Below are 26,435 nucleotides of genomic sequence, written 5' to 3'. Positions count from 1 at the left end.
GTGCAGGGGGTTGGCCTTAATCAATATCCATGTCAGGAACAGTGGGTTAACGGCCTTGCCCAGAAAGACAGAGATGTAACTGGTCAGCTCAGGGATTCGACCCAGCATACTTTCAGTTAAAGGCCCAACGCTCCTACTCGCCAGGCTACCTGCTGCCCTGGTAATGTCAGCTACATTTCCTCACACCTCTTTTCTGCTGCGGTGATGTTGGCTGATCGGATAGCATCCTTTTTGAAGTGAAATGGAAAATTGATAGAATAGCATCACTTGTCAACGTTTGATGATATGGCAACCTCATCAGTTGAGAATTTTGTTCAGTTTAGAAATCCTCTGGCTACAGACATTTCGATTTCTCACGCCTCCATGGGACGGTCCTGACGTCCTGAAGTCGCTATGAATTCTGGATATTGTAGGTTGCTTACAACCAGGCGATGTAGATTGCCTGTTTCTACCATTGAGATATAGAAACGCTCATATATGGCATACAAAAATTCGTATGACATATTAAATGGACATATATAGTGAAATAGAGCAGAGGTGACATTTCCATTTAATATTGTCTCGATCAGTGTGGTCAGATAAATTCAATCTGCATCTTATCGATAAAGATAGTGGCTGTATACACACATGAAACAGCAGGGAGCTTCGAGCCCGAGGTCGACTGTGCCGCGAAAGCATGTTCGAACGGCAGAGGCTATTTCCGCGCTTATAAACCCAGGGTCGTTACACTACTCCCTCCTTTCAAAGAGCGCGTCTTCGCGCTAGCTTGCGACTCTAAGACTTACAGGAACGCGCTCACCGGCTAAGTACATGCACTGTCGTGGATGCGAGGTCCGATCACTTCTGACACCAGTGTAATGAAACAGGCAGAGTACAGGTCTCGAACCCTCGATCTTTGAGCACGAGGTCCGGCGCGCTATCGCAACAGCAAGCTCGAGGGGCAGCGTCGATTTCCGTGCTTATAAACCCAGGGTCGTTACACTACTATTCCTTGTGGAGCAATTTGTCTGTAATACAGTATGTTTGAGTGTATACGTTCAAAACATATGCCAAATATCACACGTTAGAGTACATCCCTGTAGACTTGTTAAAAGTGAATAATTCAGGGCTAAACTTTAGGAGGCCTACTCCTTAATGAGGCCGGCTGTAAAAGCACCCTGCAGACAGCCGATGAACACACAAACCTGGCACACACTTTAATTACTGATAAATTGTGAGCCAGATAAACGCAGCGAGGAGCGGATTTCTCCTCCAGAGGGTTCTAATCGCTGTAAAGCCGAGTGCTGATCCTAACTGCCGACTACGAGGCTTCCATGGCAGGTGCCACTGCACTGAGGAGTCCCACAACAGACGCTGCTATCTGCTATTGACTCCAAACGGCACTCACTCACAATCTCCTCAATCTCTCTCACAGGGACTGGAACACAACTTGGCTTCCATGCACAACTTCTCTCTGTAGACTATAAGGAAAACACGGTATCATAGACCAGAGTGACTCTGGGAAGAATTGAAGCTTAAACTCAGGAAGTATGGAGCTTACTGTATATGTATTGTATGGTCTTCTGATTGGTCTTTGGATGAATGGTGTGATCAGTTTTGCTTTGATGAAGTTGGAAAAAGTTTGGTTCTTGTCTTGATCAGGAAGATCAAGGCCCAATTCTAAGAAGTTCCGGCATTTATAGGCTCTATAAGGAATGGTAGATCAGGATAACATTTATTTTTATACATACATTATACAATTATAAAATGTTACAGATTATGTGACATTATGATGCGCTAAGAAAAGCATGGAGCTCAGTTTGATCTGTATCTTTGGAGTGAGATGTGTGAATACTGAGGAAATCGATTAGATGTATACTATGCACTATTAGGTACAGCATGTTGGAAGACTCAATTATGTTGAGAATAATTATTGCACATGCTTCAATGTCTGGTAATTGAGATATCCTTTAATATCTATTGACCTTGAAATCCTACCATCATTATAATCATTGAGACATGCATATAAAGAAATCACACTCAAGAACATTAAACTGATAAAACGTACAGTATTTTTATTCATATCTACACCTCCATCCCATCCGTCCCCCATAAATAAATGTTTTAGTCATACAGTTGATGAGTACGTATAATATATTTAGACAGTTTTACAGCGTATGTACAGGGTAGCTGTTTTCAAGGATTCACGTCTACATCATCAGCAACATCAGTGTCTTTGTTTGAGGAACCAATAATGAGTATTCATGGAATGAGAGAGAAAGGGAGAGAGAGTGAGTGAGTGAGTGAGTGAGTGAGTGAGTGAGTGAGTGAGTGAGTGGGTGAGTGAGTGAGTGAGTGAGTGAGTGAGTGAGAGCGAGAGAGCAAGAGAACGAGAAAGAGAGAGTTTGTGGGAAGAGGGAGACAGCTTTATGTGGGCATATACAGACGCAGGTCAATTCGGGATAAACTATGTACAATACAAACCATTCATACAAATTAGGCTCTCTAAGACATAAAATTCATTACATTACATGTTTTATTAAGTCAATGACAATGAGCAAAGCCCCAAGTCAATCATAACTGAATATTAACAATAAACCTCATAAGGCTGTGATTTTATAATAATAATCTGAGCCAAGATTTATACAGGGACACTCCGAATAAGCTGAAGAATGAACAGCATCATTTCTGAACATGTAAAATGCTTAATTTTTAAAATCTTTTTTTATAAAACATGCCTGCGGGAGAAGCCTGCTCAATGCTAGCTCAATGCTAAGTCCGTCAGGCCATGGGACCATCTCCACCTGATGCTTCGATTGCACACCGACACACTCCTCTTCTTCAGCTCTCTCGCCTTTGGGGTCGAAGGGTTTGGAAATGTGTGGGGATCTTGAAGGCCTTCAAGGACAAGAGTCTGGACTGTTATTTCTGAGAGAGCGGAATTGAACTACTTTGAATGAAGAGTATTGCAGGTGCAAACAAAACACAGGATCCTGTACGTTGCAGTCCAATTGGTAGCTCACTGAACTGAACTTTCATACAGAAAGTTGGCCCTAAGGAGCAAAGTAAGAAATACTAAAAGGAGAAAATCTAGGCATTTAGAAACAAACTGGACCAAGCAAATTTACCTAACATAATATAAAAAGTTGTTACAAACTAATAAGACTTACATGAAATGCTGATTTTACTTAGTTACAAATGGAACTATCAACCTCAAATATGTACACATTATGCATCTATGAAATCATTGATGGAAAAAAGGTATGAAAACAATAAAACAAATGGATTATAATCAATATTATTTGTTTAGTCATATTATTTGTATACTAATAACATAATTATAATTATACAAATAATAATGGTTTTGCACAACATTTGAAAGAAAAAAAGTACTGCTCCCATAAATCTTTACTTTCTGTATTGTCATCAAAAGTCTTCATTTCATACATAGGTAATTAATTCATTTTACACATTCTTTTATGTTCAGAACATTACAGCTAACATATATTTCTCTGGGTGGGGAAAAATAAGAAGCCCCATTAAGTAACTTTCTGCTCCACATTGGGGTTGTTGTTGTGGGAGTGGTCAGCCAGAGGGGAAGTAGGGAGTTTCACTGTGGTAGTTGTAGTCCGGACAGACTTTCTGCACCAGCTTGTAGTCAGTGCTGTAGAAGGAGATGTAGATGCAGATTACTTTAAAGGGCTTGGAACAGAGCCAGGAGACGTGGCTCTGAGTCTGCTCCTGGTAACATGTCTTGGACGGGTCGAAGTTACACAGCGTGTTCCTGGCACCCTTCTCCACCTTCTCGTACTCGATGCGGCAGTTGAAGGACTTGGAGTCCTTGGCGTCAATCACGGACTGCTGGGCTGCCACGTCGAACTCCACGATCTTCGTTGGCGGGACGAGACTCACAGACACGTTGCCCTGGCCTGTGGAGTTGTGTCTGAAGTAGACGCTGAAGGTTCCGTTGCCGTGGTCCACAATCTTCCCGGTGATGAGGAGGTTGAGCTTGACTGTCTTGATGTTGGAGTGGAAGTCTCCCCAGCCAAACATCTTCTTGAACTTGCCTGTCTTGACCATAGGCCGCCGTTTGGCTCTAGGTCTAGAATCATGGAGGTCGGTGGAGTTCCTCAGCCAGTCCCAGAGGTCCTGCTCGGAGTAGGGCTCCGGGGTGTCGTAGCGCAGGTCCAGGGCCGTGGTGTTCTCTTTGCCATGGAGAGTCTGTGACAGCAACCTGCTGATTGACAGGTCCTTGCCGCTTTCTGTCCATATGTGTTTTAACGTTGACTTGGGGCTGCCCGATTTGAGGAGGTCTCCCTTGGAAGCATGTACACTTGTCACCTGAAACAAAGAGAGAAGAGGAGATACGTTTCTCTAACTGGTTTGTCATACATTTAGAGGCTGTTACAGGAGACACGGTAGTACTAGAGACAATTAAGCATTTATCTAAACAGGCAACGAGACACATCAGCAGATATTAATATCAGATTCAGAAAATATTGACTTCACATTCAGGCCCAGCACACAGCTTTCTACAAAACTGACCGATCAAAAGGGATTCTAAAGTGGGGAGATACTGGTAATCCATCTTCCAACGATCTTCAATTTAAAAAAGTAGCAGACAGCCCCCATTTGGGATTTAGAATGTGAGAGACAGAACACAGCGATCCACTCTCTCTCTCTCTCTCTCTCTCTCTCTCTCTCTCTCTCTCTCTCTCTCTCTCTCTCTCTCTCTCTCTCTCTCTCTCTCTCTCTCTCTCTTTGTCAGTCAGATAGTAGAAGGGATTTCCACTTGGCTCCCCCAGATAGATAAATGCAGTGGCTATTCAGTGAATAAAGACCAGACTATTAAACACAGAGCGCTGCTTGGATTGATGATTGATGAACCCCCAGGATTTCACCATTTAGCCAAGATGAGCGGAATTAGGTTCATTCAGGCCCCGGCGGCGGAAAGTGACATTGATTGGCTGATTTCTACTGTAAGACATGACAGCAGATCCGTCTTGCCCAGGGTTTTTGCATTTTGTGGGCCGAGGCACTCCGGGGTCGATATGTAGAAAATAAGGTTTCGCTATCAATAAGTTTGCTCTTTGGACATGAATTTACTTCCTCCCTACAGACAAGTTTAAACATATCATTGTGTAGGGGGGAAATATGCCAATATGGTTCACATAAGGCGCTTGGTGTAGAGAGACAAAAATAAACAAAATCAAAACGTTCAATGACCTGGGGTGTGTTTTGAATTGCACATTAAAAGCCATTTGAACCTAGCTTGGAGTAGAGTAGAACATTATCATATTATTTCTGTAGGAAGCGTTCTTTGCGCACTGGCCAGAAGTAGGACCTTAATTTGAGCCAGTTTGCTACAACAGGAAAATAATCCTGCAGCAACAGGAAATGTGAATAATTATGTGGATTATAATGAATAATTATAGTAGTTACAGGTGACATTTTACAACCTCTATTTTAGCCTTGTTTCTATTGACCACAGGGTAATGGGTACAGTATTCCACTCTGAACCTGCGTATGAAGAATAGCCTTAAGCCCTGACTGCTTGAAATACCTTGAAATACCAAATTCATTAGTTCCCATTAAACTACATATTGCTACTAAACATACACAATTTCATTGATTACATGAGGAGATTACAATGCAAACGTATTGATCAGAAATCTTCTCTGCATCTGGTTTAAGTCAATGGAAATGTTTACAGATGAATTGAGATAAAATATGAAGGAAGATTAGCCTACTGAACAGGGCCGAATACATGGATGTTGATTAAGGCAGCCCTCCGCAACACTCTAATTCAGAGGGGTTGGGTTAAATGCGGAAGACACATTTCAGTTGAATGCATTCAGTTGCACAACTGACTAGGTATCCCCTTTCCCTTTCCTTTCCCTTTAATGGCATATGCAATAATGTGTATTTTTTGTTGTTGTTGAGCTCATTCATTTGCATGATGTGATGGCACACTAAAATGTGGATATTTATCCATACTTACTGTTTGTCCATTGTCCTCTATAGACAGCCACCACACAATATACACACACACATCGATCTACGAAGCTTTGGGCAGTTTATCTGACTTCATCATCCAGCATGCTTTGGGCCTTGGGCCAATGTGTTTGACTCCATTTTACAGCATGCTTTGGGCCATGGGCCAGTGTGTCTGCTGAGGCTCAGTGCTGCCAGATGGGTAGTTTACCTTGGGGGACGGAGGGTGCATCTGGTAAACATGGACAGCACTCTGGCCAGCAGAGGCCTGAGCCTCACAGCTGACTATAGGCCAGGCTCAGACAGATGGCTTCCCCTGGGCCTAGGCTATAGGTATAGGGAGATGGCTGGGTCAGAGAGAGCTGTACATGCTCTGTGTGTTCAGGATGTAAGTCATTACACAACGCAACAGCAGTCGACACAGTGGTTCATCAATCATCAACAGCAGATGCTATGGAATGACACACACATACATGTACGCACACATGAACCCATAAATGCACAAACACACACACAAAAACACACACACGCACTATAGCAGGATACCATTTGACCCAAGCAGCAAGAGGACTAATGTGCACCTATAGTGGCTGGTTGACCTCCACTCCAGGTCACAATACTGTTAGTCTGTCTCTACTGCAAGCTAGCTGATAACCATCACAACTCAGCTAGCTGATAACCATCACAACTCAGCTAGCTGATAACCATCACAACTCAGCTAGCCGATACGCATCACATCTCAGCTAGCCGATACGCATCACATCTCAGCTAGCCGATAACCATCACAACTCAGCTAACCGATAACATCACAACTCAGATAGCCAAAAACCATCACAACTCAGCTAGCGGATAACCATCACAACTCAGCTAGCTGATAACCATCACAACTCAGCTACCTGATAACCATCACAACTCAGCTACCTGATACCCATTACATCTCAGCTACCTGATACCCATCACATCTCAGCTACCTAATGCCCATCAAAACTCAGCTAGCTGATACCCATCACATCTCAGCTACCTGATACCATCACAACTCAGCTAGCTGAAAACCATCACAACTCAGCTAGCCGATAACCATCACAAATCAGCTAGCCGATAACCATCACAACTCAGCTAGCGATAACCATCACAACTCAGCTAACTGATAACCCTCACAACTCAGCTAGCTGATAACCATCACAACTCAGCTAGCTGATAACCATCACATCTCAGCTACCTGATACCCATCACATCTCAGCTACCTGATACCATCACAACTCAGCTAGTTGATAACCATCACAACTCAGCTAGCTGATAGCATCACAACTCAGCTACCTGATAACCATGACAACTCCGCTACCTGATACCCATCACATCTCAGCTACCTGATATCCATCACATCTCAGCTACCTGATAACTATCACAACTCAGCTAGCTGATAACCATCACAACTAAGCTACCTGATAACCATCACAACTCAGCTACCTGATAACCATCACAACTCAGCTAGCTGATAACCATCACAACTCAACTAGCTGATAGCATCACAACTCAGCTACCTGATAACCATCACAACTCAGCTACCTGATACCCATCACATCTCAGCTACCTGATACCCATCACATCTCAGCTACCTAATGCCCATCAAAACTCAGCTAGCTGATACCCATCACATCTCAGCTACCTGATACCATCACAACTCAGCTAGCTGATAACCATCACAACTCAGCTAGCTGATAACCATCAAAACTCAGCTAGCTGATAGCATCACAACTCAGCTACCTGATAACCATCACAACTCAGCTACCTGATACCCATCACATCTCAGCTACCTGATACCCATCACATCTCAGCTACCTAATGCCCATCAAAACTCAGCTAGCTGATACCCATCACATCTCAGCTACCTGATACCATCACAACTCAGCTAGCTGATAACCATCACAACTCAGCTAGCTGATAACCATCAAAACTCAGCTAGCTGATAGCCATCACAACTCAGTTAGCTGATAGCCATCACAACTCAGCTAGCTGATAACCATCACATCTCAGCTACCTGATAACCATGACAACTGAGCTACCTGATACCCATTACATCTCAGCTACCTGATATCCATCACATCTCAGCTACCTAATGCCCATCACATCTCAGCTAGCTGATAACCATCACAACTCAGCTACCTGATAACCATCACAACTCAGCTAGCCAATAACCATCACATCTCAGCTACCTGATAACCATCACAACTCAGCTAGCTGATAACCATCACAACTCAGCTAGCTGATAGCATCACAACTCAGCTACCTGATAACCATCACAACTCAGCTACCTGATACCCATCACATCTCAGCTTGCTGACACCCATCACATCTCAGCTAGCTGATACCCATCACAACTCAGCTACCGGAAAACCATCACATCTCAGCTACCTGATAACCCTCACAACTGAGCTACCTGATAACCATCACAACTCAGCTAGCTGATAACCATCACAGCGGCAGGGTAGCCTAGTGGTTAGAGCGTTGGACTAGTAACCGGAAGGTTGCAAGTTCAAATCCCTGTTCTGCCCCTGAACAGGCAGTTAACCCACTGTTCCTAGGCCGTCATTGAAAATAAGAATTTGTTCTTAACTGACTTGCCTAGTAAAATAAAGGTAAAATAAATAAAATAAAATAAGCCAGCTGATAACCATCACATCTCAGCTACCTGATACCCATCACATCTCAGCTACCTAATGCCCATCACAACTCAGCTAGCTAATAGCCATCACAACTCAGCTAGCTGATAACCATCACAACTCAGCTAGCTGATAGCCATCACATCTCAGCTACCTGATAACCATCACATCTCAGCTACCTGATAACCATCACAACTCAGCTACCTGATAACCATCACATCAAAGCTACCTGATAACCATCACAACTCAGCTAGCCGATAACCATCACATCTCAGCTACCTGATAACCATCACAACTCAGCTAGCTGATAACCATCACAACTCAACTAGCTGATAGCATCACAACTCAGCTACCTGATACCCATCACATCTCAGCTACCTGATACCCATCACATCTCAGCTACCTAATGCCCATCAAAACTCAGCTAGCTGATACCCATCACATCTCAGCTACCTGATACCATCACAACTCAGCTAGCTGATAACCATCACAACTCAGCTAGCTGATAACCATCAAAACTCAGCTAGCTGATAGCATCACAACTCAGCTACCTGATAACCATCACAACTCAGCTACCTGATACCCATCACATCTCAGCTACCTGATACCCATCACATCTCAGCTACCTAATGCCCATCAAAACTCAGCTAGCTGATACCCATCACATCTCAGCTACCTGATACCATCACAACTCAGCTAGCTGATAACCATCACAACTCAGCTAGCTGATAACCATCAAAACTCAGCTAGCTGATAGCCATCACAACTCAGTTAGCTGATAGCCATCACAACTCAGCTAGCTGATAACCATCACATCTCAGCTACCTGATAACCATGACAACTCAGCTACCTGATACCCATTACATCTCAGCTACCTGATATCCATCACATCTCAGCTACCTAATGCCCATCACATCTCAGCTAGCTGATAACCATCACAACTCAGCTACCTGATAACCATCACAACTCAGCTAGCCAATAACCATCACATCTCAGCTACCTGATAACCATCACAACTCAGCTAGCTGATAACCATCACAACTCAGCTAGCTGATAGCATCACAACTCAGCTACCTGATAACCATCACAACTCAGCTACCTGATACCCATCACATCTCAGCTTGCTGACACCCATCACATCTCAGCTAGCTGATACCCATCACAACTCAGCTACCGGAAAACCATCACATCTCAGCTACCTGATAACCCTCACAACTGAGCTACCTGATAACCATCACAACTCAGCTAGCTGATAACCATCACAGCTCAGCTAGCTGATAGCCATCACAACTCAGCTAGCTGATAACCATCACAGCGGCAGGGTAGCCTAGTGGTTAGAGCGTTGGACTAGTAACCGGAAGGTTGCAAGTTCAAATCCCTGTTCTGCCCCTGAACAGGCAGTTAACCCACTGTTCCTAGGCCGTCATTGAAAATAAGAATTTGTTCTTAACTGACTTGCCTAGTAAAATAAAGGTAAAATAAATAAAATAAAATAAGCCAGCTGATAACCATCACATCTCAGCTACCTGATACCCATCACATCTCAGCTACCTAATGCCCATCACAACTCAGCTAGCTAATAGCCATCACAACTCAGCTAGCTGATAACCATCACAACTCAGCTAGCTGATAGCCATCACATCTCAGCTACCTGATAACCATCACATCTCAGCTACCTGATAACCATCACAACTCAGCTACCTGATAACCATCACATCAAAGCTACCTGATAACCATCACATATCAGCTACCTGATAACCATCACAACTCAGCTAGCCGATAACCATCACATCTCAGCTACCTGATAACCATCACAACTCAGCTAGCTGATAACCATCACAACTCAACTAGCTGATAGCATCACAACTCAGCTACCTGATAACCATCACAACTCAGCTACCTGATACCCATCACATCTCAGCTACCTGATACCCATCACATCTCAGCTACCTAATGCCCATCAAAACTCAGCTAGCTGATACCCATCACATCTCAGCTACCTGATACCATCACAACTCAGCTAGCTGATAACCATCACAACTCAGCTAGCTGATAACCATCAAAACTCAGCTAGCTGATAGCATCACAACTCAGCTACCTGATAACCATCACAACTCAGCTACCTGATACCCATCACATCTCAGCTACCTGATACCCATCACATCTCAGCTACCTAATGCCCATCAAAACTCAGCTAGCTGATACGCATCACATCTCAGCTACCTGATACCATCACAACTCAGCTAGCTGATAACCATCACAACTCAGCTAGCTGATAACCATCAAAACTCAGCTAGCTGATAGCCATCACAACTCAGTTAGCTGATACCCATCACATCTCAGCTACCTGATACCCATCACATCTCAGCTACCTAATGCCCATCAAAACTCAGCTAGCTGATACCCATCACATCTCAGCTACCTGATACCATCACAACTCAGCTAGCTGATAACCATCACAACTCAGCTAGCTGATAACCATCAAAACTCAGCTAGCTGATAGCATCACAACTCAGCTACCTGATAACCATCACAACTCAGCTACCTGATACCCATCACATCTCAGCTACCTGATACCCATCACATCTCAGCTACCTAATGCCCATCAAAACTCAGCTAGCTGATACCCATCACATCTCAGCTACCTGATACCATCACAACTCAGCTAGCTGATAACCATCACAACTCAGCTAGCTGATAACCATCAAAACTCAGCTAGCTGATAGCATCACAACTCAGCTACCTGATAACCATCACAACTCAGCTACCTGATACCCATCACATCTCAGCTACCTGATACCCATCACATCTCAGCTACCTAATGCCCATCAAAACTCAGCTAGCTGATACCCATCACATCTCAGCTACCTGATACCATCACAACTCAGCTAGCTGATAACCATCACAACTCAGCTAGCTGATAACCATCAAAACTCAGCTAGCTGATAGCCATCACAACTCAGTTAGCTGATACCCATCACATCTCAGCTACCTGATACCCATCACATCTCAGCTACCTAATGCCCATCAAAACTCAGCTAGCTGATACCCATCACATCTCAGCTACCTGATACCATCACAACTCAGCTAGCTGATAACCATCACAACTCAGCTAGCTGATAACCATCAAAACTCAGCTAGCTGATAGCATCACAACTCAGCTACCTGATAACCATCACAACTCAGCTACCTGATACCCATCACATCTCAGCTACCTGATACCCATCACATCTCAGCTACCTAATGCCCATCAAAACTCAGCTAGCTGATACCCATCACATCTCAGCTACCTGATACCATCACAACTCAGCTAGCTGATAACCATCACAACTCAGCTAGCTGATAACCATCAAAACTCAGCTATCTGATAGCCATCACAACTCAGTTAGCTGATAGCCATCACAACTCAGCTAGCTGATAACCATCACATCTCAGCTACCTGATAACCATGACAACTCAGCTACCTGATACCCATTACATCTCAGCTACCTGATATCCATCACATCTCAGCTACCTAATGCCCATCACATCTCAGCTAGCTGATAACCATCACAACTCAGCTACCTGATAACCATCACAACTCAGCTAGCCAATAACCATCACATCTCAGCTACCTGATAACCATCACAACTCAGCTAGCTGATAACCATCACAACTCAGCTAGCTGATAGCATCACAACTCAGCTACCTGATAACCATCACAACTCAGCTACCTGATACCCATCACATCTCAGCTTGCTGACACCCATCACATCTCAGCTAGCTGATACCCATCACAACTCAGCTACCGGAAAACCATCACATCTCAGCTACCTGATAACCCTCACAACTGAGCTACCTGATAACCATCACAACTCAGCTAGCTGATAACCATCACAGCTCAGCTAGCTGATAGCCATCACAACTCAGCTAGCTGATAACCATCACAGCGGCAGGGTAGCCTAGTGGTTAGAGCGTTGGACTAGTAACCGGAAGGTTGCAAGTTCAAATCCCTGTTCTGCCCCTGAACAGGCAGTTAACCCACTGTTCCTAGGCCGTCATTGAAAATAAGAATTTGTTCTTAACTGACTTGCCTAGTAAAATAAAGGTAAAATAAATAAAATAAAATAAGCCAGCTGATAACCATCACATCTCAGCTACCTGATACCCATCACATCTCAGCTACCTAATGCCCATCACAACTCAGCTAGCTAATAGCCATCACAACTCAGCTAGCTGATAACCATCACAACTCAGCTAGCTGATAGCCATCACATCTCAGCTACCTGATAACCATCACATCTCAGCTACCTGATAACCATCACAACTCAGCTACCTGATAACCATCACATCAAAGCTACCTGATAACCATCACATATCAGCTACCTGATAACCATCACAACTCAGCTAGCCGATAACCATCACATCTCAGCTACCTGATAACCATCACAACTCAGCTAGCTGATAACCATCACAACTCAACTAGCTGATAGCATCACAACTCAGCTACCTGATAACCATCACAACTCAGCTACCTGATACCCATCACATCTCAGCTACCTGATACCCATCACATCTCAGCTACCTAATGCCCATCAAAACTCAGCTAGCTGATACCCATCACATCTCAGCTACCTGATACCATCACAACTCAGCTAGCTGATAACCATCACAACTCAGCTAGCTGATAACCATCAAAACTCAGCTAGCTGATAGCATCACAACTCAGCTACCTGATAACCATCACAACTCAGCTACCTGATACCCATCACATCTCAGCTACCTGATACCCATCACATCTCAGCTACCTAATGCCCATCAAAACTCAGCTAGCTGATACCCATCACATCTCAGCTACCTGATACCATCACAACTCAGCTAGCTGATAACCATCACAACTCAGCTAGCTGATAACCATCAAAACTCAGCTAGCTGATAGCCATCACAACTCAGTTAGCTGATAGCCATCACAACTCAGCTAGCTGATAACCATCACATCTCAGCTACCTGATAACCATGACAACTCAGCTACCTGATACCCATTACATCTCAGCTACCTGATATCCATCACATCTCAGCTACCTAATGCCCATCACATCTCAGCTAGCTGATAACCATCACAACTCAGCTACCTGATAACCATCACAACTCAGCTAGCCAATAACCATCACATCTCAGCTACCTGATAACCATCACAACTCAGCTAGCTGATAACCATCACAACTCAGCTAGCTGATAGCTAGCTGATAGCTGATAGCATATAACCATCACAGCGGCAGGGTAGCCTAGTGGTTAGAGCGTTGGACTAGTAACCGGAAGGTTGCAAGTTCAAATCCCTGTTCTGCCCCTGAACAGGCAGTTAACCCACTGTTCCTAGGCCGTCATTGAAAATAAGAATTTGTTCTTAACTGACTTGCCTAGTAAAATAAAGGTAAAATAAATAAAATAAAATAAGCCAGCTGATAACCATCACATCTCAGCTACCTGATACCCATCACATCTCAGCTACCTAATGCCCATCACAACTCAGCTAGCTAATAGCCATCACAACTCAGCTAGCTGATAACCATCACAACTCAGCTAGCTGATAGCCATCACATCTCAGCTACCTGATAACCATCACATCTCAGCTACCTGATAACCATCACAACTCAGCTACCTGATAACCATCACATCAAAGCTACCTGATAACCATCACATATCAGCTACCTGATAACCATCACAACTCAGCTAGCCGATAACCATCACATCTCAGCTACCTGATAACCATCACAACTCAGCTACCTGATACCCATCACATCTCAGCTACCTAATGCCCATCAAAACTCAGCTAGCTGATACCCATCACATCTCAGCTACCTGATACCATCACAACTCAGCTAGCTGATAACCATCACATCTCAGCTACCTGATACCATCACAACTCAGCTAGCTGATAACCATCACAACTCAGCTAGCTGATAACCATCAAAACTCAGCTAGCTGATAGCCATCACAACTCAGTTAGCTGATAGCCATCACAACTCAGCTAGCTGATAACCATCACATCTCAGCTACCTGATAACCATGACATCTCAGCTACCTGATACCCATCACATCTCAGCTACCTAATGCCCATCAAAACTCAGCTAGCTGATACCCATCACATCTCAGCTACCTGATACCATCACAACTCAGCTAGCTGATAACCATCACATCTCAGCTACCTGATACCATCACAACTCAGCTAGCTGATAACCATCACAACTCAGCTAGCTGATAACCATCACAACTCAGCTAGCTGATAACCATCACAGCTCAGCTAGCTGATAGCCATCACAACTCAGCTAGCTGATAACCATCACAGCGGCAGGGTAGCCTAGTGGTTAGAGCGTTGGACTAGTAACCGGAAGGTTGCAAGTTCAAATCCCTGTTCTGCCCCTGAACAGGCAGTTAACCCACTGTTCCTAGGCCGTCATTGAAAATAAGAATTTGTTCTTAACTGACTTGCCTAGTAAAATAAAGGTAAAATAAATAAAATAAAATAAGCCAGCTGATAACCATCACATCTCAGCTACCTGATACCCATCACATCTCAGCTACCTAATGCCCATCACAACTCAGCTAGCTAATAGCCATCACAACTCAGCTAGCTGATAACCATCACAACTCAGCTAGCTGATAGCCATCACATCTCAGCTACCTGATAACCATCACATCTCAGCTACCTGATAACCATCACAACTCAGCTACCTGATAACCATCACATCAAAGCTACCTGATAACCATCACATATCAGCTACCTGATAACCATCACAACTCAGCTAGCCGATAACCATCACATCTCAGCTACCTGATAACCATCACAACTCAGCTAGCTGATAACCATCACAACTCAACTAGCTGATAGCATCACAACTCAGCTACCTGATAACCATCACAACTCAGCTACCTGATACCCATCACATCTCAGCTACCTGATACCCATCACATCTCAGCTACCTAATGCCCATCAAAACTCAGCTAGCTGATACCCATCACATCTCAGCTACCTGATACCATCACAACTCAGCTAGCTGATAACCATCACATCTCAGCTACCTGATACCATCACAACTCAGCTAGCTGATAACCATCACAACTCAGCTAGCTGATAACCATCAAAACTCAGCTAGCTGATAGCCATCACAACTCAGTTAGCTGATAGCCATCACAACTCAGCTAGCTGATAACCATCACATCTCAGCTACCTGATAACCATGACAACTCAGCTACCTGATACCCATTACATCTCAGCTTCCTGATATCCATCACATCTCAGCTACCTAATGCCCATCACATCTCAGCTAGCTGATAACCATCACAACTCAGCTACCTGATAACCATCACAACTCAGCTAGCCAATAACCATCACATCTCAGCTACCTGATAACCATCACAACTCAGCTAGCTGATAACCATCACAACTCAGCTAGCTGATAGCATCACAACTCAGCTACCTGATACCCATCACATCTCAGCTTGCTGACACCCATCACATCTCAGCTAGCTGATACCCATCACAACTCAGCTACCGGAAAACCATCACATCTCAGCTACCTGATAACCCTCACAACTGAGCTACCTGATAACCATCACAACTCAGCTAGCTGATAACCATCACAGCTCAGCTAGCTGATAGCCATCACAACTCAGCTAGCTGATAACCATCACAGCGGCAGGGTAGCCTAGTGGTTAGAGCGTTGGACTAGTAACCGGAAGGTTGCAAGTTCAAATCCCTGTTCTGCCCCTGAACAGGCAGTTAACCCACTGTTCCTAGGCCGTCATTGAAAATAAGAATTTGTTCTTAACTGACTTGCCTAGTAAAATAAAGGTAAAATAAATAAAATAAAATAAGCCAGCTGATAACCATCACATCTCAGCTACCTGATACCCATCACATCTCAGCTACCTAATGCCCATCACAACTCAGCTAGCTAATAGCCATCACAACTCAGCTAGCTGATAACCATCACAACTCAGCTAGCTGATAGCCATCACATCTCAGCTACCTGATAACCATCACATCTCAGCTACCTGATAACCATCACAACTCAGCTACCTGATAACCATCACATCAAAGCTACCTGATAACCATCACATATCAGCTACCTGATAACCATCACAACTCAGCTAGCCGATAACCATCACATCTCAGCTACCTGATAACCATCACAACTCAGCTAGCTGATAACCATCACAACTCAACTAGCTGATAGCATCACAACTCAGCTACCTGATAACCATCACAACTCAGCTACCTGATACCCATCACATCTCAGCTACCTGATACCCATCACATCTCAGCTACCTAATGCCCATCAAAACTCAGCTAGCTGATACCCATCACATCTCAGCTACCTGATACCATCACAACTCAGCTAGCTGATAACCATCACAACTCAGCTAGCTGATAACCATCAAAACTCAGCTAGCTGATAGCATCACAACTCAGCTACCTGATAACCATCACAACTCAGCTACCTGATACCCATCACATCTCAGCTACCTGATACCCATCACATCTCAGCTACCTAATGCCCATCAAAACTCAGCTAGCTGATACCCATCACATCTCAGCTACCTGATACCATCACAACTCAGCTAGCTGATAACCATCACAACTCAGCTAGCTGATAACCATCAAAACTCAGCTAGCTGATAGCCATCACAACTCAGTTAGCTGATAGCCATCACAACTCAGCTAGCTGATAACCATCACATCTCAGCTACCTGATAACCATGACAACTCAGCTACCTGATACCCATTACATCTCAGCTACCTGATATCCATCACATCTCAGCTACCTAATGCCCATCACATCTCAGCTAGCTGATAACCATCACAACTCAGCTACCTGATAACCATCACAACTCAGCTAGCCAATAACCATCACATCTCAGCTACCTGATAACCATCACAACTCAGCTAGCTGATAACCATCACAACTCAGCTAGCTGATAGCATCACAACTCAGCTACCTGATAACCATCACAACTCAGCTACCTGATACCCATCACATCTCAGCTTGCTGACACCCATCACATCTCAGCTAGCTGATACCCATCACAACTCAGCTACCGGAAAACCATCACATCTCAGCTACCTGATAACCCTCACAACTGAGCTACCTGATAACCATCACAACTCAGCTAGCTGATAACCATCACAGCTCAGCTAGCTGATAGCCATCACAACTCAGCTAGCTGATAACCATCACAGCGGCAGGGTAGCCTAGTGGTTAGAGCGTTGGACTAGTAACCGGAAGGTTGCAAGTTCAAATCCCTGTTCTGCCCCTGAACAGGCAGTTAACCCACTGTTCCTAGGCCGTCATTGAAAATAAGAATTTGTTCTTAACTGACTTGCCTAGTAAAATAAAGGTAAAATAAATAAAATAAAATAAGCCAGCTGATAACCATCACATCTCAGCTACCTGATACCCATCACATCTCAGCTACCTAATGCCCATCACAACTCAGCTAGCTAATAGCCATCACAACTCAGCTAGCTGATAACCATCACAACTCAGCTAGCTGATAGCCATCACATCTCAGCTACCTGATAACCATCACATCTCAGCTACCTGATAACCATCACAACTCAGCTACCTGATAACCATCACATCAAAGCTACCTGATAACCATCACATATCAGCTACCTGATAACCATCACATCTCAGCTACCTGATAACCATCACATCTCAGCTACCTGATAACCATCTCATCTCAGCTACTCGATAACCATCACACCTCAGCTACCTGATAACCATCGCATCTCAGCTACCTGATAACCATCACATCTCAGCTAGCTGATAACCATCACAACTCAGCTACCTGATAACCATCACAGCTCAGCTAGCCAATAACCATCACATCTCAGCTACCTGATAACCATCACAACTCAGCTAGCTGATAACCATCACAACTCAGCTAGCTGATAGCATCACAACTCAGCTACCTGATAACCATCACAACTCAGCTACCTGATACCCATCACATCTCAGCTTGCTGACACCCATCACATCTCAGCTAGCTGATACCCATCACAACTCAGCTACCGGAAAACCATCACATCTCAGCTACCTGATAACCCTCACAACTGAGCTACCTGATAACCATCACAACTCAGCTAGCTGATAACCATCACAGCTCAGCTAGCTGATAGCCATCACAACTCAGCTAGCTGATAACCATCACAGCGGCAGGGTAGCCTAGTGGTTAGAGCGTTGGACTAGTAACCGGAAGGTTGCAAGTTCAAATCCCTGTTCTGCCCCTGAACAGGCAGTTATCCCACTGTTCCTAGGCCGTCATTGAAAATAAGAATTTGTTCTTAACTGACTTGCCTAGTAAAATAAAGGTAAAATAAATAAAATAAAATAAGCCAGATGATAACCATCACATCTCAGCTACCTGATACCCATCACATCTCAGCTACCTAATGCCCATCACAACTCAGCTAGCTAATAGCCATCACAACTCAGCTAGCTGATAACCATCACAACTCAGCTAGCTGATAGCCATCACATCTCAGCTACCTGATAACCATCACATCTCAGCTACCTGATAACCATCACAACTCAGCTACCTGATAACCATCACATCAAAGCTACCTGATAACCATCACATATCAGCTACCTGATAACCATCACAACTCAGCTAGCCGATAACCATCACATCTCAGCTACCTGATAACCATCACAACTCAGCTAGCTGATAACCATCACAACTCAACTAGCTGATAGCATCACAACTCAGCTACCTGATAACCATCACAACTCAGCTACCTGATACCCATCACATCTCAGCTACCTGATACCCATCACATCTCAGCTACCTAATGCCCATCAAAACTCAGCTAGCTGATACCCATCACATCTCAGCTACCTGATACCATCACAACTCAGCTAGCTGATAACCATCACAACTCAGCTAGCTGATAACCATCAAAACTCAGCTAGCTGATAGCATCACAACTCAGCTACCTGATAACCATCACAACTCAGCTACCTGATACCCATCACATCTCAGCTACCTGATACCCATCACATCTCAGCTACCTAATGCCCATCAAAACTCAGCTAGCTGATACCCATCACATCTCAGCTACCTGATACCATCACAACTCAGCTAGCTGATAACCATCACAACTCAGCTAGCTGATAACCATCAAAACTCAGCTAGCTGATAGCCATCACAACTCAGTTAGCTGATAGCCATCACATCTCAGCTACCTAATGCCCATCAAAACTCAGCTAGCTGATACCCATCACATCTCAGCTACCTGATACCATCACATCTCAGCTACCTGATAACCATCACATCTCAGCTACCTGATAACCATCACAACTCAGCTACCTGATAACCATCACATCAAAGCTACCTGATAACCATCACATATCAGCTACCTGATAACCATCACATCTCAGCTACCTGATAACCATCACATCTCAGCTACCTGATAACCATCTCATCTCAGCTACTCGATAACCATCACACCTCAGCTACCTGATAACCATCGCATCTCAGCTACCTGATAACCATCACATCTCAGCTACCTGATAACCATCACATCTCAGCTAGCTGATAGCCATCACAACTCAGCTAGCTGATAGCCATCACAACTCAGCTAGCTGATAACCATCACATCTCAGCTACCTGATTCTCATCTCAGCTACCTGATAACCATCACACCTCAGCTACCTGATAACCATCACATCTCAGCTACCTGCTAACCATCACATCCCAGCTACCTGATAACCATCACATCTCAGCTACCTGATAACCATCACATCTCAGCTACCTGACAACCATCACATCTCAGTTACCTGACAACCATCACATCTCAGCAACCTGACAACCATCACATCCCAGCTACCTGATAACCATCACATCTCAGCTACCTGATAACCATCACATCTCAGCAACCTGATAACCATCACATCTCAGCTACTTGATAACCATCACATCTCAGCTACCTGAGAACCATCACATCTCAGCTACCTGATAACCATCACATCTCAGCTACCTGATAACCATCACAACTCATCTCTGAATGGACAGCTGTCACCAATGACATGCCAAAATCCCCTCATACATAATTTAGTGGTGATTCTGAAATAGCACCCTATTTCCTATATGCAGTTGGGCACTTGTTTTGCCCAGCCAAGCCCACTACATAGAGGTCTGGTCAAAAGTATTGCACTATAAAGGTAATAGGGTCCAGAAGATATGATGGAGTGGATGTTTTTCTTCAACTAATAGCAAACAGAGAACACAAATAGAAAGCAGCATAGTCCAAACTCATCCATTCATTAAGAGTTTGAGAACAAAATGGATGCCTTAAAATTGTTACAACTGATGCAGTCTAAAAAGATATACAAAGCTGCAATATGTAACTTTTTGGCGACCCAGCCAAAGTCACATAGAATGTGAGTTCTAGATCTGTCATTCTCATTGAAATCAAGTCTAAGAAGTGGTAGACCTGTTCTATGTGCTTTATACAATGATTATCTACACTAAACTTGTTTGTTTTGTCACAAACTAAAATTAGGCAAAATATTTGAATTTTAATAACCAGGGAACGACGGAGTGATTTCTGCATATTGCACTTTGAACTACAACAGCAATCTATAGCTCCTTAGGCTGGAAAACCAATATTTACTGTCCTTTAGCGATGGCAGACTGTTTTCATCTATGGAATATTAAAAGTCTTTACAGTGCTGTGATGCTACAGTATATATTCTAATAAAGAGAACATTGATTGTGTGGCTTTAGTTAAGTACCGTATCGTTCTGTTTAAACAAATGAAGACATGGTCTAAGACTTAATGCAAACACCACAGATAGGGGTGACAACATGTCAGCCTTTAGTCTAACAGATAAACACACCCCTTATTAACACCCCCTGAAATCAATATCCAGAGCCCCTTAGCAATATCTTAAATTGAAACAAAATTATTTTATGTGGGGGGCAACAGAGTTTGGTTCAACCTACAGTACATAATGCCAGGGGAAATACTGCGCCTCGTGACCCCAGTTTAGGATGTGCATGTTAATGATGAGCATGAGAGAAGACTATATGATCAAATTAAACTATCAAAATGTAAGAATTAACATGATTATAATTATTATTGCTACATCTGAGTACTGATTAGCAGAAATCAAGGTTTCACTAGGCGTAAGTTCATTAACAGAACATCAACCATAGTTTGAGCTATGACATTCACCGCAGTACATTAAAGAGTTTCATACTTGAATAACATGACATGATATCACACATATAAAGCTGTCCTACTTAAGGTCTGCCAAAAAAGTGAAGGCATTGCCCATACTTAACATATACCACAATGAAACTTTACAATGAAATGATATGGTTTATATTTTTCACACGACACACATTTCATACTGTTAAAAAACAACCTTCTACTTAGCCTATTTGACGACTGAGTTGATGTTAATATTAGAAAATCTAATTTAGTCTTCTTTTGCAAAAGAGAGTCGACAAAAGATTGGAGAAGAGATGAGCTTCCTAACGTTCTACGTAGCTCTTATTGAAAACCTCCAATCATATCCATGGTAAAGAAACGGCAAAGCTTTTCCTGAGATGTAATTCTAGGGGAAGAATGAAGTCCGGCAGCCTATAATGGGTTGAATGAAAATAGCCCTCATGAAAGACGATGGAGAAAGGGAACAGAAAGAGAGGGAGAGTCGACAGTTCTATAAGAAGGAGAGAGAAGGACAGTGGAGGAGTGACCCTGGGCATACATACAGTTAACCTCAAATTGAGTAAAGTATTATCAGCGAGAGTATAGAATCTTCTTTCAGTATTGATTGGCCAGCTGTAACTAATAAGAAACGGGATCTTCACAAGACAATACTCATAGCTAACCACATCCCTTGCAGCCACTGTAACCTTGTATGCATTTAAATATTTCCTCTGAAAATTTTTTTTGTTTTTTTTGTCATTGATGACTTTTTTGTAATACTTGAATGCAATGGAGAATGTGAAACTATTGCTCTTTCTTACAGAACAACAACAACACTCCGTTTTCTTTTGAATCAATATCACTACTGCCAACCTCTTCAAATACATTATTTTTGCTATATATTCAGTCAGAACCCATTCAACAAGGGCATCATTAGCTGACAGTCCCCGATTTCAGGCACTAAACTTTTAAAAAACAACGTTTTATTTAAACGTTTTTATTGATTTGATCAAACACTATACATCTGACCGTATGTTGGCTCATACAGTTGGGATCCTGTCCTCTATTCCCCTACTATAAGTACAGGGCCGTAAAACAGAGTCATCACTAACATGACTACTCAGTATGCTTGCCTTGGGCTGAAACCATTGGTGCTGGAGAGCAGAGCCGGCACTGCAGAGAGCAAGACAGCTGTTAAGCAGTGCTGTAATATCACATTGTGACCATGCACTAGAACTGCCTAATGGTCTTGTAAGAAGGCTGTTAGATGCACAATTAAAGCAGACTCTTCTTCACACTTCTTACTGTGTATGTGCCTGTGTGTGTGTGCGTGTGTGGATGAGAGAATGTGTGTGTGGATGAGAGAATGTGTATGTGTGTGTATGTGTATTTGTAAAATGACCATAGGCTCCCTGTGGCATCGGTAAGTAGGTAATGTGATAGAAAAGCACAGTCCCAGATACACAGTAAAGGAAGTGGAGCAGAGACCAGTGTTTTAAGGTGATCAGGGGCCTGGAGCTCCAACCAACCAAGCAACCAACCAAGCAACCACACTCTAAAAGGACATTTACAAACTGTTTGTTCCCTTCCACCATTGTTGTGCTTTATGTTGGTATCTAGAACAAATATATGAACACAAAAGTGGCCTTTGCTGTGAGCTTTTAAATGTAATCAGCTTGTGTGACTGGCGCACGTTGTCTTGCTCTCCTCCCTACTGCAGCAAAAAGGCACCACAGCAGAGCAAGTGTTCATTGCGCTGAATATCATTTCAGCCATTTATTTTCTTACTGAACATCTCTGTTACCGATATCCCTAATTTGTTGAGGAGAAACATTCCCTATTTCCGCAACCCTTGCTCTCTTTACGTGAAACATGTAAGCATCATATGCATATGACCAATAAGGCCTGACCTATAGCCTATCATAATGACGTCAATAAAATGGTTATAACAAACTCCATACACATTTATATCGACACCAAAATGGATGCGGAGGAGGCAAAAAGGAAACTTGAAACGGGTGAATGTTTACTGGATGCTGAGGAGGTAAAGGGGAAGTCAGATCTGTGGAACACAAAGATCTGAGATCACAAAAAAGGCAGGTATAATAGCAAGCGGTTGGTGAGTATTATGTGTGCAAATAGTTATCTTAGATTACAATATTATAATTTTGTCTGAACATTTGGAACAGTGTAAACATTTAAGTGATATTGCCCAAGAAGCTGGTGTTTGAAGGATATATTGCCACAGGTGTTGTTAGGCCCGAAAACCAGCTTCAAGGGCATTATCACTTTTATACAACGGGTTACCAACATATTCAAATAAACATTATTTTGATGAATTTATTCATACTATTTCATCCTTCCACAAGTTATAGTCACCACACAAATCTAAGGTTGCTACCCAAGCTGGCTGGTCGTTCGTTCTATCAGTTCGGTTGCCAGAGACGCGACCCAGTCGTTGACTATTTTTGTTCTGCATCTATGGACACAACCCAGTCGTTCATTCTAAATGCTCCATTATCATACTGGCTAGCAACGTTCTTATCCCTTGCTTGCTATCTAGCCAAATACGGATAACTTACTATCACATCAAACAGTGCAGCCAGAATAACAGCAAAGTAGCTGCATTTGCATTTGTTTAAGCTGTTTTCTAGTGACATTTACATTTGGATACATCCGTAACAATGATGTACAATTTCGCCTGGTATAGGAAATTTGCTCTCTCGTCAGGACACTGTTGTTCAGAGGAGCTAGCCAACAACACAGCTAACACAATCACATAAAACAGAAGCTGGAAAGATTTCAATATTGAAACAATGTTGCAAATGTCAGAGAAACAGACAGCAAGGTTTATACAAATCTACGCTGTTAAAAACCAAATGCTAGTCTAAAAGAAATGGGAGATAATGTCTAGATGCTTTTTATTGTGGAGATCAAGTTGATAAATTGACTGGCTGGGTTGATGAGACAATGGATTGCGCATTGAGATGGACAGTCTAAATAGGCATTTCAACGTCATAGCCTTAGACACTGGTAACTTGTGGAATAGTCACCGGCTGGAATGCGGTTTTAACCAATCAGCATCCAGGATTAGACCCACCCGTTCATATAACACAAAATAAATAAGTTTACCAGAGCATTGACATCACCAGACCCGGGCTTTCGGGGCACTGAATCCATGCTGGGATGATGTAAAACAAAATAGTTTACACTGCATTACACACTGCAATGAATACTCCAATCATGAGCCCTGGCCTGCCCTGCCTTTTTAGTGCTGCTTAAAACCAGCATTTCTGTGTACGGTGGCACTTTAGGAGGTGGAGTCGAAGTGGTTTTCCAAAGTAATTGTTGATTCGTCCAAATAAATTTTAATTCTCTGAGGGAGAGAGTGCAAAGATGAGAAGGACGTTGGTAACCTTCATTAGCTTGCCACTACAATAGGACATTTTGTTAGCCCATGATGATGTTATTCAGAGTTACTGAACTCACAGTAAGCCAGATTTGAGTAACTTGTTGTTGACTCAAAAGCTGCACTGACAGATAAGATAAAATACTAACTAACGTTAGGGACTACCCAGTCTAGCTAGCAGTGCTGCTAACATTAGCTATCCAGTACATTTTATGAGCAGGATTTTGACAGTAATTGATTAACTATCTAGACGCTGAATCCAACTGCTGGAACTCAGTTCACCATCCGACAAGTATCACTAACTAACCAATTACTGTCTAATCAAGTACTGTCCGAATATGCAAAAAAATGATAATAAAGCTAGCTACCTAACTTAAGGCTAATATGACATTAGCTACTTTTGTTAACATCAGCTAAATTACAGTAGCTAGCTATCTGTAGAAAAAACAAAGCAATATATACAGTGCCTTGCAAAAGTATTCACCCCCCTTGGCATTTTTTTTATTTATTTTGTTGCATTACAACCTGTAATTTAAATAGATTTTATTTGGATTTCAGGTAATGGACATACACAAAATAATCAGAATTAGTGAAGTGAAATGAAAAAAAATATTTGTTTCAAAAGAATAAAAAACAGAAAAATGGTGCATGCATATGTATTCCACCCTTTTGCTATAAAGCCCTTAAATAAGATAATTAATTAAATAAAGTCCACCTGTGTGCAATCTAAGTGTCACATGATCTCAGTATACATACACCTGTTCTGAAAAGCCACAGAGTCTGCAACACCACTCAGCAAGGGGCACCACCAAGCAAGCGGCACCATGAACACCAAGGAGCTCTCCAAACAGGTCAGGGACAAAGTTGTGGAGAAGTACAGATCAGGGTTGGGTTATAAAAAAATCTCAGAAACTTTGAACATCCCACGGTGCACCATTACATCTATTATAAAAAAAATGGAAAGAAAATGGGACCACCACAAACCTGCCAAGAGGGCCGCCCACCAAAATTCACGGACCAGGCAAGGAGGGCATTAATCAGAGAGGCAACAAAGAGACCAAAGGTAACCCTGAAGGAGCTGCAAAGTTCCACAGATGAGATTGGAGTATCTATCCATAGGACCACTTTAAGCCATACACTCCACAGAGCTGGGCTTTATGGAAGAGTGGCCAGAAAAAAAAAGCAAACACGT

The 26,435-nt window shown here is 43.0% G+C and overlaps 1 protein-coding gene across 1 annotated transcript in view; it reads right to left on the bottom strand.

Annotated features, from left to right (window-relative positions):
- Nucleotides 1-3,239: 3,239 nt before the first annotated feature.
- The window catches only part of LOC139391861 (neurexophilin-1-like), a 63,258-nt gene continuing 40,062 nt past the window's right edge, over nt 3,240-26,435 (bottom strand). Inside the window, exon 2 of the mRNA XM_071139465.1 lies at nt 3,240-4,320. Within this exon, the coding sequence (XP_070995566.1) occupies nt 3,565-4,320 (756 nt within the window). The 3' untranslated portion in view covers nt 3,240-3,564. The remainder of the gene's footprint in view (nt 4,321-26,435) is intronic.

This window comes from Oncorhynchus clarkii, chromosome 32 (genome assembly GCF_045791955.1).
Source record: "Oncorhynchus clarkii lewisi isolate Uvic-CL-2024 chromosome 32, UVic_Ocla_1.0, whole genome shotgun sequence".
NCBI classification, from domain to species: Eukaryota; Metazoa; Chordata; class Actinopteri; order Salmoniformes; family Salmonidae; genus Oncorhynchus; species Oncorhynchus clarkii.
This window is presented reverse-complemented; position numbering and strand designations above follow the sequence as displayed.